Source organism: Stegastes partitus, unplaced genomic scaffold, assembly GCF_000690725.1.
Source record: "Stegastes partitus isolate 25-593 unplaced genomic scaffold, Stegastes_partitus-1.0.2 Scaffold168, whole genome shotgun sequence".
Classification (NCBI taxonomy): Eukaryota; Metazoa; Chordata; class Actinopteri; family Pomacentridae; genus Stegastes; species Stegastes partitus.
The window spans coordinates 259,785-277,316 of NW_007577899.1; the positions used below are offsets into that span (position 1 = coordinate 259,785).

A 17,532-nucleotide genomic window follows, 5' to 3' on the forward strand; every position below is an offset into this window, starting at 1 on the left:
TCAGGTAGGGCAGAGGCTAAACTTGAGAGGCGAGTAGCAGGAGGTTTGTACAGCTTTAGTCAAAGATCAATGCATAGAAAAGGTGAGCTCGAGATAGTCTAACCAAGATTTGTTAACATAAGGGAACACAGTGTATTTACAAGAACGGTTTTCCCTTTAACAGCACAGCGTACGACCCTCGTTTGCACATCTCAAGTTCAGTTTTCCAAAGAGTGATGCTCATTTTGATGCTGCTGTTTAGAAAAACAAATGTAAAAGCTCCCAAAGCTCAAAAGACTTCATTACAGATACAGTATAGAACAGAAGTGGCCTGTGCAAATGTCAGATAATACACAGTTTTATCATTGTACAGTAATCACATTACTTCTAGGTTGAACTGTTTGCTTTTCTGTAAAATTACAAAACAACAATGTAGATTTAAAATACAGGCTCCACAGTAGGAACTAAACGCAACAGAAGTCAGTACACCTTTTATCAGTCACATTAAATCAATTACTTTTTCAATACTTTTGGTGGATCCACCTTTATTTCTGATGACAGACTCTATGGAGGACACCAGAGTTGAACAAAGCTCTGCAGAGATGTTCAGAAGACTTTTTTTCCTCTGCTGAAGGGGTTGTACTGCTCTGCATTTCCATTTAAAATACCCCAAAGGTGTTCTGTTGGGTTCAAGTCAGCTGACACACTTGTCCAGGTTGTGGTTTCACTTCTTTAGAAACTCCTGTGTGATTTTGGCAGTGCGCTTAAGGTGGTTATCTTGTAGGAAAATTCCTCTTCTGCAGACTGTTAGCCATCTTATCAGACAGTATTTTGGTTTATCCACAGACGTTCATGGTGCTTCTATCAATGTCATCTCCACCGTTTGTCCTCATGCAGCCCCAGATCATCACACCTCCACCTCCGTGCTTCACTGTCAGGACTGTGTTCACGTTGGTCAGATTTACACCAAACGTACTGGCTGAACAGTTACATTGCTGTCTCATCTGACCAAAGACTCTACTCCTGATATTGTCTTTTCATGTTCTTTAGCAAATTTTGTAGCTTTGGGCTGAACTCCACTGATAACCACGAGTCTGAAGCCTGTCTGCTCATATCTAAACTGAACAAGCACTGTGGCGTCATTTTAGGAGGTCAACCGCTGAGGCTTTAATTAGTGCTACTACGGCTCGTTCTACATAAACAGATAGATACTTTATTGATCCTTTACAGGAAATTACTCACTCCTGATTATTGCTCCAACTGTGGTTTGATTTTTACTGATCTTCCTGCAGCCTTTCTCATCTTTGTGAAGTCAGATTGAAATCAGGTTTTGTTTTTGTTTTTTTTAGTTTCTCTGGCAATTCATTTCTAAGTGGATCCATGATGCAGGTATGCAGATAGAGGGACACCCCACAGGTCCAGAACTGAGAAAGTTCTGGTGTTCACATGTTGTTTTATAAGCATGTCCATGCAGTTAAGCGAAGTGGAGATTACGATCTGTTTTGCATCAGTGATCACAGGTGTAGTCACTGTTGTTGTGTTGAGTTTCTATTTTGGAGCCTGTACTTTCAACAAGCGCTCTCTGAAGTATTTATTATTGTTTTTTATAAGAGGAAATACTTGTAAACTCAGAAATAATGCCGTTATTGAGAGGTTTTGAATCACCTGACACTGAGGTCATGTTACAGAATATAAAAATGCTGCATCTTGTTGCCCTGAAGGTTTTTACAGGCTCTAACATTTAGGAAAAGAAACTGATGAAATCACATTTGGCTCTGATTAAAAGGTCTCCGAGTGTTTCGCAAGAGAATTACAAAACTCACCAGCAGAGTCATTCTATGGCATCATGATATTCACAGTAAGTGTTGATCATTCCCTTTATAGAAAAGCCCAAAAAATGTTTTCATGCTGAAAGAAAGAAAGAAAGAAAGAAAGAAAGAAAGAAAGAAAGATTATTAGAGATTAAAGAGAAAGATAAATAAAAATATGGTAAATATCAAAACTATGACGTTAAACATTTGAATTTAATGTTAAATTATGAGAGATTAAGTCAAATATCCAGGTAATATGTCTCATGAGTTTACATTCTACACTAGTTCCTCATGCTTTTACTTCTGCTTTGAGTCCTGTTCATATTTTTTTTGGCTATTTTATCCCAATTTTGATGTTTGTTGTCATTCTGTTAATTTTTTTTTATGCCTTCCTTCCTTTTTTTTTTTTTTTTTTTTAAACTAATCATTTCTTTTAATCATCTTCTCCTGGCAGAAATAAGCCTCAATAAATACAGTACTAATCACCGTCCTGGGCGCGTTGGGTTTCAGGGACCGGTCTGACTCGCCTGACGCGGCCCCGGGTCGGTGCAGGTGGGCCGGGCCGTCAGGCGGCCAAGGGGCGGGACAGGTGAGGACGACCGGCTACAAGACGCAGCGAATGGGCGGTCTGGGGGGTTTAACGTGTGTGTGTGTGTGTGTGTGTGTTTCGCCATGTGGAGGACAGAAACCGGACAAGTTTGTTTTTAAGCTCGTTGTCGTTTCGGAGCGTTTGTTTTAGCTCGCGGTCTGTTTTTAAGTGCGCGAGACGAGAAAAAAAAGAAGAGTAAGGAGCTGTCAACACGCCACAAAGTTGTTTTCTACATATTTTTTTTTACGTTACATCGACGACAAAGGAGCGTAAATTGTTAAATATTTTTTCACTTTTTAATTTATTTTATTTTTAGCTAAACTTCCTCGCGCCGTCTCGTCGCCATGGAGAAGTCCGACTGTCACTCAGCAACGCAGGAGTACCCACATCCGTTCATTCACGAGGTGAAGCTGAGCAGGACGCAGAGAATCAGGGTAACCTTCCAGGATTTTAATTTCTATGTCTGAATTAGCGTTAGAGAGAGAAGCAGTCACCAAAAAAGAAAAAATCAGTTTATTTAGAAGTGACTTCACCTGTTTACTGACTGAATTCTGCCACCTGGAACTAATCCGGCGCTGATTTGGCGACCAACAGTTTGTTTGTTCACTCCTGAACAGCAAAAGTTAATGCCAGTGATTTAAACTCCAGGAGTGGAGGGGCTAAAGTTTAATTCTCAAGAGTGTCTTATTTCTGTTTTCCACTACCTCAGACTAACTTTTAATTCCGCACCAACTAAAGAACAAAGACCTTCCCTGTTCTCACTGACTGTGATGCTTAAGCAAAGCAGCCAAGTCATAAAAGTTTCTGGGATAGACAGTCATGAGGGATGATAACAAGGAACCACAGGGTTGTGTAACTCTGTGACTGACACATATAGGGCTGGGCAGCAAGGCAGGAACGTTCTTAATAGAAACTATCCTCCCTACTCATATGCATCCAGATGTGTACAATGTAAGCTGTTAAACTGTCTTTTATTCCACAAGCCATCAAATTTGTAAACATGGACAGCAAATAAGATCCACTTGGTCTGGCCATATTGTTTTGAAGTGTTTGTGGGCTATCTATCTATCTATCTATCTATCTATCTATCTATCTATCTATCTATCTATCTATCTATCTATCTATCTATCTATCTATCTATCTATCTAAAAAAGCTCTTGATATTTGAGTTAAATCAAAGCTCTACAAATATGCTTGAATGTTCCAGCGGTGCTAATTGTTTAAACTGATAAATCTTAGAAATTAATTAGAAAGTCCAGTTTCAGAACAAAATGGAGTTTTGTTATCAGCTTTGTGTATGATTTTCCACCCACAGACCTATATTATGTTTTAATTTTCTATTTTTTCATCTCTGTGGTCCTGTAGGGAATCATCCTGGGCAGCATCCTCTTCCCTCTCCGCGTCACCCTGGCGGCCCTCTTCTTCCTCATCATGTGGCCCATTGCCCGGCTGCGATTGGCCGGCCTGTCCGAGGAAGAGCGCTCTCGACCCGTCACGGGCTGGCGGCGCTGGCTTTTCCACCCAATCATCTTGCTGCTGAGCCGAGCCGTGTTCTTCTCGCTGGGTTTCCTGTGGGTGAAGGTCAAAGGTCGCAGGGCAGATCTGAAGGAGGCGCCGGTGCTGGTGGTGGCACCTCACAGCGGCTACCTGGACATGCTGGTTCTGTGTCCAACCCAACTGGCAACGGTGGTGTCGCGATCGGAGAACACTAGCCTGCCGGTCATCGGAGGTAATTATTACAGGTTCTCTGACACTGTTTAGGTGGTCAACAGTTTTGATGATCAGTTAAGTGCCATTAATCAGGCAGAAACACAAAACATCCGCTTGCATCAAGACATGAACAAGGGCTTTGTGAACTTGTCATGCACACGATCACTTTTAAAGTCTAAAAGATTAATCAAAGGAGTGATCAACAGATCCCACTCTCACCCAACCGGTCGAGGCAGATGGCCGTCCCTCCCTGAGCCTGGTTCTGTCGGAGGTTTTTTTTTTCCCCTGTGGGGGTTTTCGGTTCCTTCCCACTGTTGCGGACTGCTTGCGGACTGCTGAAGCTTATAGGGAATCCAAATGTTTTGGATTGTTGGGTGTTTCTGTCTCTGCCTTTGTGAAGTGCTATGAGATGACTTGTTGTTGTAAATATGCCCTATACAAATAAAATTGAATTGAACTGAATTGAAATCAGTTCATGATGAAAATCCACCTGTAAAAGCTTTCAGATGGTTCGATCAAAAGGAAAATAGCATTCTGATTGCTTAATTATAGTGAGTTAGAAAAGTCATTTTCATTTTTTGACAAAACCAGACATTTTTGAGACATCGCTGTGAACTCTGAGGAGCTGATGGATATTATTTAGATATTTTTGAGGCAAAATGATTGCAGTCACTTTACCTGCTAGCTCTGTTGTGGAACCAGTGAGAGGGAAGCTAAAGCCGCGTTTCCCACCTTTTTTGTTTTCTCTCTATATGGGCTAATTGACATTTCCTCATTAGATTTTCAAGACCTGCAGTGTTCACTTTGGGAACTACCTCTCATTTTCCCTTTATGTTGCTGTCGAAGTCCTGCCCCTGAACCCTATTGGGGCACATCATGGACTTCTTACCCCGCTTTACTTTCTGCACCTCTGAAGTTTCCTCTTGTAGGACAAACTGGTGTAGATGATTGTTTCACATGTTTCAAATATGGCCAGTCACACACTGTGCTGTGTTTAGTGTCTAAAACAGAAAAAAACCCCACAGATTTTTAGATTATGTAATGTGATTTATCAAACTTACTTTAACATCGAACATGTGGCCAGTTCAATCCATCAAGGTTTGTAAATGACCTGAATAAGGTGCAGAATGAATACAATGCCATAGTTTCATCTTCACTCATTTCCTCATCTTTTCCTTGAGTCTGCACTGTCTCCTGGTAGGAGTTGAGTAGCAGTGAGGTTTTGGATAATGGCAGTGAAAAATGAGGAAAAGGAAAACACTGGCTGACGGCAGCCAGAGAGAGAGAGAGAGAGAGAGGTGTAACATTTTATTTTGAGTGAGAGCTTGGATGGAGTAGAGACGCTAACAAAAAGTGAGCACCGCCAGCTGCAGTCAGACTGGACTTAGTCATTTGTTCATGTCCATCATATCTGTTGCTTTCAGAGTGTTGGATGACATAATATTTTCTCAGTGCTTAACTGGCATTCAAAGATGAGAAATCTTTCCCCGGGTTGCCCACCTATTATGCAAACAACCAAGAGTAATATTTGGAAAAGAGTGGTCAGGGGAGAGTGAAAGTATGCAAGGAAGTCCAAAGATAAACAAGTGACTCACTCCATTGGCTTCTAATCTGCTCTGCTCACTCTGGTGCTTCCTGTCTTGCTTTCTTGTGCATCTCGTCCTGGACTCCTCCCTCAGTTCTGGTTCTGATTTTGCTCTTGAATAACAGTTTTTTTTTCTGCGTGTGTGTGTGTGTGTTTTTCAGCTCTGCTGGAGTTCAACCAGTCTGTGCTCGTGAGCAGGAAAGATCCAGAGTCGAGGAAAAAGGCAGTTGCTCAGCTCAATGAGAGGCTGACCTCCAAAGGTTACTGGCCTCAGGTGAGCTATTTCATGTTTCAGCACTATTAAGGCATCTGTTGACCAAAGATAACCTGCTGCACCTTGAATTTATTAAGCAAAAACATAGAGAAATGGACTGCTTCTAGCTTGTCTGTTTACCTTTTTACAGAATTAGCAGTAACAACCAAACTATCCTGTGAGATTTGCAAAAGTTACAGGGACCCCAGAAACTAGAAACAGTAGAAAGTTAATGAAAACCTGCTGTTCTTGTGCACAAACTAGCAGGTCTGAATGTTTAGATAAAGTCTGTGATTGGGAATTTGATCCGCTCGATAGAAGAAGAGGGAAACAAACAACTTTGCTGCCTTTCGGGAATACATTTCCTATTGCGTCCTCAATTACAGTCTGAACATTTTCGAAAGTAACCATAAATCTGTTGATTTGATGGAGGAGTAGTGTGTTAAAGTCACGTTGCAACCAGTCACATTTGCACAGAGCCATAAAAAGCAGATTTACCCAAAGATGTACAGTCAGTAGAAGATTGTTGTTTGATTTCTGACTCTAACAGCCCGTTGATATCGCAAAAAAAAAAGCTGTAAATACACTTGCTGGAAATGCAGCCATAAGTCTTAACCTACAAACTGACAGTTCTTAATTCTTGTGTAGATGCTGATGTTTCCAGAGGGAACCACAACTAACGGCCATGCTCTCCTCAAATTCAAGCCCGGTGAGTGGAGGCAATAAAACATGCGCATGACAACAAACACAACCAATAGGCGCTGTGCTCCTAAATGATGTGAATGAGTAGAACATGAAGAGAAGCAGGTCCCGTCTGGTTTTTCTTGAAGTCTTAAGCAGGACATTCTCGAGTTTGCCTGCTGTTTGCACAAATCAAGTAGGAATGAGTGGCATGAAAGAGAGGGGTGGAGCAGGTTATTGTTTTGCTCCTGAGTGATTCACTGCTCCCCCTTCCGCAGTACGTCGGTTTCTCATTCCAGTTTCTGACAGGAGTCTCTGCTCTTTCTCCATCTCAATGTCACCAGGTGCCTTTCTTGCGGGAGTTCCTGTCCAACCTGTTGTGTTGCGTTACCCCAACAAGCTGGTGAGTGAGATCATCGGGGTGACAGGCAGGGTTATCTGCTGGAGCGTAGCGACGTCGAACAATTGTGAAAAGTTTTTTATTTGGGAAGATCCTGGAGCAGTTACATGAATAAAACAGGGTCACCTCATCACTTCAAAACCCCTTTTCCGATATAGGAAATCTAACAATGGTTGCTGGCTCTGGTTGTTTGGATCGGGAGACACACTTTGTCTAAATCCATCCCACAGCACTTCAGGAAGTCGTATTTTTGCCTGTTTATCAATATGACTCAATATAATGTTCCTTCACGACTCAAACTGGGGCCCTGATTTTAAGATCTCAGAATAAAACATTTAAGTTCTGCAATTTGGTGAAAGCTTTTTTTTCCAGAGGTTTCATAGCAAAACCAGCATATACATATGGATGCCCCGGAGTTCAGCAAATAACATTTCTACATCAGCCTCAGCTGTCTGCCCTCAGCGGAACCCTGTTTCTTATCACCTGCAACCTTGTCTGAAACTTAGTACAAACAAAGCGCTTCTATTGCGGGATGTAAATCCACTCATGGTCCAGACACAGGCGCAGTGTGCGAAGATCAAACATACGTCAGAGTACATTTCAACTACATTGAACCATAACCCAGTTATCAGAGGTGATTTGCAGCTGTGAACAAACAAGAAAGCATGTGTTTAAGGCCTTTTTGTGTTCACTTATTTACAAAAGGATAGAAAAAGATGTCTCTATTCCTTTTTGTAATGTTAAGTTTAGATGATCTTTTCTAGCTAACAGAAAATATTTAAATCATGCGGAATGCTGAAGTCGATTGTTGTAATAAATGAGTTTGGTGGTGCACAACAGCTCAGTAGTCTGGTATCAAATATCACCACTCTTTGGACTGAATTGTATTTAACTGTCAGTCAGTTATTTATGTTCGCTGAACATAAATGTAGTCATAATGTTCACAAGTCAAGGTTATTTATAGAGGACATTCAAAACAGGTGCCGACCAAAGTGCTACGCAGAGAAAACTCAAGTACACTTACATCATAAAACAAATGAATAAATCACCAACAGACAAAACGTAAACAGCTGAACTGGTGTATTAATAACTGAACTAAAGGGGAGCTCCGTATGAAGAGAGGGAATATGCTGCCAAAAGAACAGGAATGTCGTTTATTAAAGTTTTTTAGAAGCCTTAATTATAGTGACTGTATGAGTATTTAAGGCAAGCTGCACTTTTTACTGAACAAAACTGGTGTAAGTCCATGAACGAACAAATGTTGGAGGTTTAGTGTCATTAAAATTTCACAACCTGCGTTAGTGGCATAACTCTGCACATACAGGAGATGCTTTGTCTCTTGGTTTGTTTTTGCAGTGTATGTGTCATGTCTGTCATGGCCACAGACCTGAACATACATCATGCTGCTTTTTTTTTTTGTCAGGCTGTGTTCTGTGTTATGTTTCTGAACCACACATTCTAAAGTCAGTCTGACTTAAAGCTTTCTTTTGTTCTGACATGAGTTGAGTCAACTGTTTGTTTCTAATCTTTTTGGTTTGACTGTTTCTCAGGATACCATTCGTTGGACATACAAAGGAACAACCTGGTGAGTTCCTCTATTTCTCTTCATATCTGTCAGAGCTGTTTAATGTCGCCGTGTTTCGTTTATGACACTTGGGGCTGAAGTTGGGTGAGCTTGTAGGAATTTTACCTCTTTCAGCTCTATAAATAAAACTGTCAGTATCAGGAAAATTACTGTGTAAGAATTGTATTGAGTTGCGTCCAACAGTGACTGCTAGGCCGGAAACATTCATCAAAATATTATCAAAATCACAATGTGGCCCAACAGCAGCTCTCAGGACTACACCTGGACACAGTTTGTGGAAAACACAGCTGCTATATTTAGTTTTGTTACAGGTTTCTTTTAGGAAGTTCAGATTTATAACAATGTTTATCATGTATGTTTTTATACATTATTAAGGAAATACATACATTATTCTAAATGTAATAGAAAAAATAACCCGTATTGTCCTCTTTAAACCTTGATCAGAAGCGGTGTTTTGCTATTTTCTCTCTAAGAATAAAACTAATATAAACAGAAAACTGAATTAAACCGTAAATGATCTATTAACAGGACAGTCAACATGCACATGTCTTATGTACCACGTTCAAATTCTCATATTAAGGCAAACGCTACGACACATTATTCCAGTAGTTGGCATGACCACCTAATTTCCATGGCAACCTGCCAAAACTCAACTATTTGTCAAAAGTAAAAACCAGTTCCACATTTGTTATTTATTTGTTTATTAAAAATCCTAATTGATTATTTGATCAGACATCAGTTTGTGCTCAGCTGTGTTGTGTTTACTGCCTGTCAAAGATGTCAGAACTACCTGATTGATTGTGTTACTGATTGAAGACCAAATGAAACTGTTCATTGAATGCCAGAATAAACAACTGTTGCACAATAGGATTTAACTATGGTGCTCAAATGAATTCTCTCTACTGGTTATTTCCTTTTTAGTGGCAATTATTGCAATAATTTGTCCTGTAATTATATAGTGTTCTTTTTAATCCTGTAGGATCGAGGCCCTGTGGCACACCACGTCACAGCTCTACACCAACATGACTGTTGAGGTAAGGCCCAGTCATTCACCTCAGATGAACTCATCACATTCTCAGCACACCTCAGTGATACAGAAATGTACACAGGGTGTGTTCAGTCTGGCCTCACTGTGGTTCTAGGTACAGGTGCAGCACAGATCTCATTAATCAGTAATGGAGGGTGTGTGCAGATGTTCAGATGTTTAACGGTTTTAAAAACATGCCGACTGCGTGTGTTTCTATTAAAAATCCAGAGCATGTTTTGATTTTTGTCTCACTGTTGAGCTGCTACTGTGACTACACAAAACAATGGCTCCATTTTTATTATTGTGCTGCAGTTCCTGCCAGTTTACAACCCTTCCCAGGAGGAGAAGAATGACCCCAACCTCTACGCAGACAATGTTCAGAAACTCATGGCCAAGTAAGAACCAAATTACAATGTTTTTCTTTCTCACGTCTTGCCAGCTCGTCTGCAGGTAGTGTTGGGAGTACTTAGTCATATAGTGGATATTTCCATAACATGACTATAAATTGTGGGCGGAGGCTTGTAAGTGCTGCTGAACGGTGCCAGTTGTTTTTCTGGGATTTACTTTAAAAAGTTTGCGAAGTTAAATTCACTTAACAAACATGTTGAACCGCTGCTAATGTGACGTGTGCACCATAGAGTAGTTGTTGTGCATCTACTATTCATTTCTACAGTTGTAGTGACTTGCATGGTTCGTTTTCTTCGGTCTGAAACTTTCCTTCCTCTTTTTTATACTTAGTTCAGTTAAGTGCACCCTGACAGTTACAAGTGAACGTGATGTGGATTTGCAAAAACAAACACTTATTGTTGTGTCTGTCAGTGTTTTGGCTCTCGTGATGTATTTGTCTGCGGTGCTTTAGGGCCTTAGGAGTCCCAGCTACCGACTATGTGATGGAGGGCCGGGTTCCTGTCAGTAAACTGGGTGGTCTGTCTCTCCCGCTGGAGTCTCCTGCCAGAGAAACACTGTCACTGCTGCGCAGAAATGGGTAAGAAAGGATCTGTTTGTTTTCTGTGAGAAAACGCAGTGTCACTTTCATGAATATGATAATCAAGCTGCTTTTCCCCCCGTTTGTTTTTCACTCTCAGTGTTGGAGCACACAAAATAGAAGCAATGCTGGAAAGAATGATCAACAGGTGTGAGTCGGACGCTCATGGGTCAAAGGCCAGTGTCGAGGAGCTCATCTCTATTCTGGCATTAACGGATAAACAGACAGCCGACCGTATCTGTGGCCTCTACTCAAAGGTACAAGCAGGTTTTTCTTCTATGTGTCTCTAATAAGAATAACTGTTTCATCAGAACATCCAACAGCATTTATTTTTTACTGTGTTTACACTAACGGGTGCAGCAAAAACTGTTGTCTTTTATGGCTTTGATACAGCGGTTATGTGTTCACGCTGTTTGATTTTGCCAGTTAATATATTATGAAAGTCAAATATTTACTTTTCACCAGAGGAGACCAGCAGAGCCAGTTATAGTCCGATCTGAAGACTTTAACACGGAAAATGACAAGAGTCCTGTTGTTAGAGCTGCACTGATTAGATGGTTAGATTAGATAACCGGTCAGAATACAACTGAAGCCTGTTTTCTTCTCTTGAATGTGGCTGCCTGTTTTGTCAAATATGACGAAGATGATGAAAAATGTTTGGGTTTTTGAGTGTTGGTTGGACAAAAGAAGACTTTTATTATCTCTTTGGGCCCTGGGAAGTTGTGATGGAAGACCTTATTATTCAGTTAATCAAGAAAATAACTTGGAAGAATGTGAGAATGACTCCAAAGCCTCTCCAGCTACCAGTAACAGAAGGTGCAGAGAAAGATGCTTTTCCTTCTAGTATCCAAAACCCAGTTCTGTTTATCCAGAGTGAACAAAGCATCTAGTTAGCCAGTAAACATTTCAGTTGTTTTGTGGTTTTTCTTAATATTTAATAGCCAAGACAAGCTGAGATTACAGCTTCAACATCCTGAGAAAATGTGCATTGCAGCAAAAATTCTATTTAGAAAATTCTTAATCAGCAAATCAGTTTGATAACAGATGTGTGCTGGATTTCAGTTTCTTCTGTTTACAAGAAGCAGCTGATGGAAAGAAAGAAGTACAAAATGACAAAGTACTTGATGACCAAATCATGCTGTTTGTATGTTTGTAGGATGAAACCGTGGACCTGAGACAGATCTTCTTCAGTGTTTCAGCCCTGACTGGATTCGTCAGCTTCAAGTCTCTACTTCATGCTGCTTTTACTGTAAGTCCTGTTGTTTTACCTGCAGCAGCGGCTTCTGTCTGACTGTAACATGTTGTCTATCTTCAGTAAATATTTCTTCACACTTCATTGAATATTTATTTGCAGTTGGACACCACAGCATCAGCACCCTGGATGACAACGTTAGATACGTAGGGGATGGTGTGAAGCACCAAGAATCGCTACGATAGACCTTTAGGAATGTGTTTTCATTTTAATGACATAATGGAATCCTGTAATAATTTATACTGAATGTTCTGGGGTTTTTAATTATCTTACCTTTGCCAAATGTTGTCTTCAAGCTCTGGCATATAAATTGGCAAGTTATGTTTCTTAAAAATAGATTTACTTTGGGTTTGTTTGGTTTGTTTTTAGACTCCTCATTCCTGCTGTTGTCTCAGAAAGTACGGTGCTTTCTTTCCTCTTTTCCTGATTGTACAATCTTTGTTTTCCAGATGTTTGACAGAGAGAGCAGAGGCAGTCTGAGTGCAGAGGAGCTGTCGCACCTCATGGGGGCGCTGCTGGGCGTCCCTCAGCACAACACCGCTGAGCTCTACGCCGAGGCCTCCAGTCAAGGCCAGCTGACTGAAGGTGAGAATCTGCAATGACGTTCTCAGGATGTTTAGCACTTATAATGATTTATGGTGCATTAGCAGGCAGAGTAAGTGTGCAGACTTACTCTTGCTCCTTCAGGAACATGCTCGGCTACTTCCTGGTGCAAAACACACACCTGTTTCCAGGGTATTTGTGAAATACTAAATGGTTTGGTGCTGAGAAATACATTCTAGTGTTACAATTTCCAGTTCAGCTTCAGGAAATATTTAAAACCGGTTTTTGAAAACCAAGCCGAACGGTTTTTGGTTTTTTTTAACACAAACTTAGTGGACGGCGTCACATTCAGTAACCGATTATTGTGTCTGTACCACAAACGAACAGAACCACCAGAGGAGCATAGACACAGCCTGTTTCACTAACATAACTGTGTACAAATTCTTCTGTGGCATCAAGTTCACCTGATCGGAGGCCATCTGTTGTTACACAAAGAATGTTTCTCTTGATTGCTTCTTTTTGTTGTTGCTTCTTGTTATCAACTGCTGGCATTTACGCTGCTAATGTTAAATTTTCTACAAAAACGTATGAAGTTGCAGCTTTTAAAATAGTGACAAAGAAGTTTCGATTGACTTAGGGTGAAGTTATGAAAGTCACTCTGACACTGCAGCATCAGTACCCTTTAAAGTCCTCATTCCATCGACTTTGTTTCCTCAGAAAATCTGCTGCGAGTGCTGACGACCCACCCGACCTATCAGAAGGTGGTGAACGAATACCTGCAGCCCGAGGAGGCGGGCTCTCAGCTGTCATTCACTTCTCTGTCCAATGGGAAGGCTGTGAACAACAACGGAAACATGCACAACGGCAACGGACCCGTCCTCTACAGCAAGAAGTTGGAATGAGAGTTTTGTTTTTCCGGTTAGTTTTGCTTCCTCGAACCAGAATGAACGACAAAGGATTGTATTATGTCTGAGTGTGTGTCAGAGAGGATGTTTACGGATGTATTTTTAAATCAACTGCAGTGAACCTAAAAGACTTGGTGATGCTTCAGTGGCTGTCTGAGGTGTGTGTGTGTGTGTGTGTGTGTGTGTGTGTGGACCTGAAGGTGTTGTTTACTGGTGTGCCTTTTTAATTCATGTTCACGTGTTGTCCTGGATGCTGTTAAAGGATTCTGTCACTGTTGTCATTTGAAGCCATAAAGTGTCTTATTTATAAAATCACCTTTTGTGTACTGTTTTGTATTTTATGAGGGACGTTGGTATGTTCAAAAACAAACCAAACACTCTGTAAATCTAAACGTTTATTGTATATAAATGGATTCTTACATGTTTGTGTGAATATTGTTTGTTCAATAATTAAACTGTGAATTCTTTTAACCACAGATTATTGTTTTATTTTTCCTCCTCACTGTCACATTTCTGCATCTTGAGGTGCTGCTTGATTCTCCAGCATTTAATATGCAGCACTTTCATTTTCTGTTTGTCCGTTCTCCTCCTCATGTTGTCTTATTTGCACCAGATAACTCTTCAACCAGCTCTTCGTCTCTCATAAGGAAAACCGTGGGTCAACTTACGACCTATTCTTTCTTTTCTTCTCTTTCCGTCCACCTGAATTTAATACCTTTGAGTTCTTTGCCGTTGTTTTACTTCTCGTTGAGGCTGGTTGCAGAGTGCAGCCAGATTTCTCCACCTTGTGCCGTTTCCTGTTGACTTTAGCTCCTCTTTGCTTCGCCACTTTGTGCTTTTTCATCGGACTTAATTTAAGTATTTCTTTGTCCTTTGATTGCTCATTTACCCTCTCGTCCCTCTCTTCAGAATCCACACATCTGTGCCGGCGTCTCTTCATCGGACTCGACCTCACACTCTCAGAGGAAACACCAGCAAGTTCTTGAGAAACTTGCAGTCTTTCTGCCTGCTTTTCAGACCCCAAGTCTGATACATTTCCACCAGCTGGGAGATTGCAAGACTCCAGCTGGGTAGTTGGTGCAGGATGTGTATGGTTAAGGTCGTCTTCGGTTGGGTGGGTCACATCCTCGAGTGACCCTGACACTCTGAAGGATGCGGGGCACTCTGAGGCAGCAGTTAGAGGTCTGTTCTGAGATTGGAACACTGAGATGCCACCTGCAAGAAACATGGCTGCAGGAACCGCTGCCAACACATAATCATGATCAGAAATCTGACTGGTGTCTGGCGAGGAAGCAAAACTCTTGTCCACGAAAAAGGAGCCATAATGATAAGCAAGACACCAGGTGTTGACGGGGTTCTGGTATTCCTGGAGGGATGGAAACAGATGGTTCTGCAGGCCTTCAGGTGTGGTGTCGGTCGGCAGCAGTCCCATATTGTGTGAGGGAGACTGTAGACTTGCGTTGGTATATGAAGTTACTGCAGAAGCTTCTTCAGAGACTGAGAGTGGATGTAGTTGCTCTTGTAGGTTTCCCTCCAACATCTGTGAAACAAAAGGAAAATGGGAACAAATCCTGACTTTTTTGATGTCAACTTACAGTATTCCAACGTATGATATGAACTTCATTATAGCACTTATCTGAAGGTTACAAGGTGGTTTACGGAAGAGAAAGAAAGTTGGGAAAAAAATTCTGAGAGAGAAAATTTGATGATTTCACAGAAAAGCATAGCACCAAATGAAACCAGGATCTCAAACTGCTTTCAGGATTGCATCTGTTGTCTTTATCCATTCCACAGGATGCAAATGGAAGTCCTTAAAATTAGCAACGATTCAGCACAGATTGTCAGAAAATGCACGTGTATACCGACCAACCTGATCTAAGACTAGGATTTAGTCTATAAACAGACACGTAAGAGCAACGTTTTCAAAGTGTATTTATACTCTACATATTACTTTTTTTTCTTCTCGTATAGCACAGATATTTTATTCTGGAGACCTCAGATGATTTCTTTGCCTCGCTGCTGTCCTTCTACTTATTTTACCAAAGCAGTGAGGTTGTAGCTCCTGACAATGTTACCTCGTTTGCAAGATTTTCTAGAAGAATGAGGTCCTCTGGCTCCAGGTATGAGGGAAGGATGGAATCCAGGCAGTCTGTATTCAGCGATGACCTCTCCTGAGAGAAAAAGATTGATGAAAAGAATTAAGATTTACTCGTAGTGATTTATGTTGCACTGCTATCCGATCTAATACTGTATGTTCCACGACACAACAAAGCACCATAACATAGAGACAAAAACATTCATCATGATACCGTTTGTTCTTCAAGAGCAAAAGTGTCGAAGAGTTCGTTGTCTGAGGACAGGAGCGAGTCCAGGAAGTCGGTATCCAGTACTGAGCCCACCTGATGGACCGAGATGGGCACAAATTAGAACAAAGAGACAATAAAACAAATTACTTCAACTTTAAAACTTTTCAACTGACAAAAAAGAGAGAGGAAAACAGTGACCTTAAAAGTAGGTTAAGTGTAGTAAAAACTTAACTGGACTTGGAATTGTTATTTGAAGTTTCACACACTAAATGCCAGGTTGATGTGATGCAGTAGAAGTTCTGTGTCTGTGTACTTTTGCATCTTTTCTTGTAATGTTTTAGTTAACATATCACCAAGGGGCTTGCAGAAGAAAACTAACTTTCAAGGTTAAATTTGGCACATTAAATGAATGTGGATTGTCCCCTCCTGAAATAAAGTGGCTTAAAATGACATACTGAAGTACCTTAAACTGTTCTTTAATACAGTATTTGAGCAATTACGCTCAAAAACTGGTGGCTTAAACAGCTGTTTCCCCACATGTGTTACCCAACAACAGTAAATCCAGCTTAAGACAGGACAATTCAATCACCCATGACACACTGGAACGGTTTTCACTCTAAAAACCGCTTCTTTTTTGCAGCAAGCTGCGACTCATCTAATGATGGGATCACACTTTTATCTGAAGGTTTACATGTGATATTAATGCCAGCGGTGACGTACGTTTCTGACAAAGTCTTCATCACCACACAGCTCATCCAGATACGCCAGAAATGACTCGTTCTCTGTCTCCAGTTGCTCCGGTTCGCCCGACTCGTGTTCATTAGCTTCTTTGGCCTTTGCATTGTGCAGAGTGAGAAACAGCAGTGACGGAGCGTTTACAGTTTACAGAACAAACACAGCTTTACAAGACCTTCGAATGATTGTTTTCAAGGTAATTTGATGTGTTTCTACTTTCTAATTAAACATTTAGGATTTATAGTTAGTTACAGGTTATAGGAATTATTCGTCTACAAGCTTCTCCTAGTGACATTTGACACATTATATTGGTATGATTGTCTGAATATTTTATATGTTAGCACAGTTTTGGGTACCTCAGGACGGAGGGAGTCCATGATCACCATGTATTCCTCAAAGGCCTTCTCTGCCAGCACTTCTTCATCCAAAGGGAGTCCCGGAGAAACTTTGAACTTTTTTCTTCCCTTGTCTCTGATGTTTTCTTGTAGTTCTGCCTCGACAGGTGTAACATTCGTCTGCTGTCCTCCTGTGAAGGAAGACAGAAAGCTTTAAAAAAAAGAAAACTTTGAACTATTCTGTTTCTTTCTCTACAGCGTTCTGCAGGGAGGACGCCTGTCAGGAGATGTTTTGCAGGTATTTGCTCATGAATCACAGCTAGATAACTTGATGTTTGCTCTAAATGAAAACTTAAGAGATCATTACAGTTTCTGTAATATCATTTATAAGCCAAAATCATTATTTAGCTGTCATTTTATTTAAACGCTTGACCTCTGACCTTCTGTTAGCGTCAACTGCCTGTTGTCTTGCTGAGTCATTCTGCTCCAGATCCTGTTGTAAAGTCAGAGACAATCAGAATTAAATGACTTCCAGAGGCAGTAAATGTAATATTGTGTTATCTGCTGTATGTATATTTATGCATTTCTTACAGGTCTGGACTGCAGTTCTGATGAGCAGGCCCTATCTGTGGACACAAGCACCAGTCAGAATGATTGGGTACATGTGGCTGGTACCAGAGCTCTGCTGGGCTGCTGATGGAACAGGGGCTGAACGCAAACATGGAATTAGGCGAATGAGAGTTCGTATTCATCCTGATGGCAGCTTGAGGAGAAAGGGGGCTACATAAGAGCATTGGGACAAGAGGAGAAAACTGGACCCTGGCATTAGGTGATAGAGTCAGGAGAGGAGA

The 17,532-nt window shown here is 41.0% G+C and overlaps 1 protein-coding gene across 1 annotated transcript; it reads left to right on the forward strand.

Moving 5' to 3' along the window:
• The first annotated feature begins 2,476 nt into the window (after window positions 1-2,476).
• lpcat4 (lysophosphatidylcholine acyltransferase 4) lies at window positions 2,477-13,781 on the forward strand. The gene is made up of 13 exons (XM_008279697.1): window positions 2,477-2,813; window positions 3,745-4,108; window positions 5,836-5,948; window positions 6,576-6,636; window positions 6,953-7,011; window positions 8,559-8,593; window positions 9,573-9,627; window positions 9,933-10,015; window positions 10,480-10,605; window positions 10,706-10,862; window positions 11,762-11,854; window positions 12,307-12,442; window positions 13,118-13,781. Exons 1-13 carry the CDS (start codon window positions 2,724-2,726, stop codon window positions 13,300-13,302), a joined length of 1,557 nt encoding a protein of 518 aa, XP_008277919.1. The 5' UTR covers window positions 2,477-2,723; the 3' UTR covers window positions 13,303-13,781.
• Window positions 13,782-17,532: the final 3,751 nt, after the last annotated feature.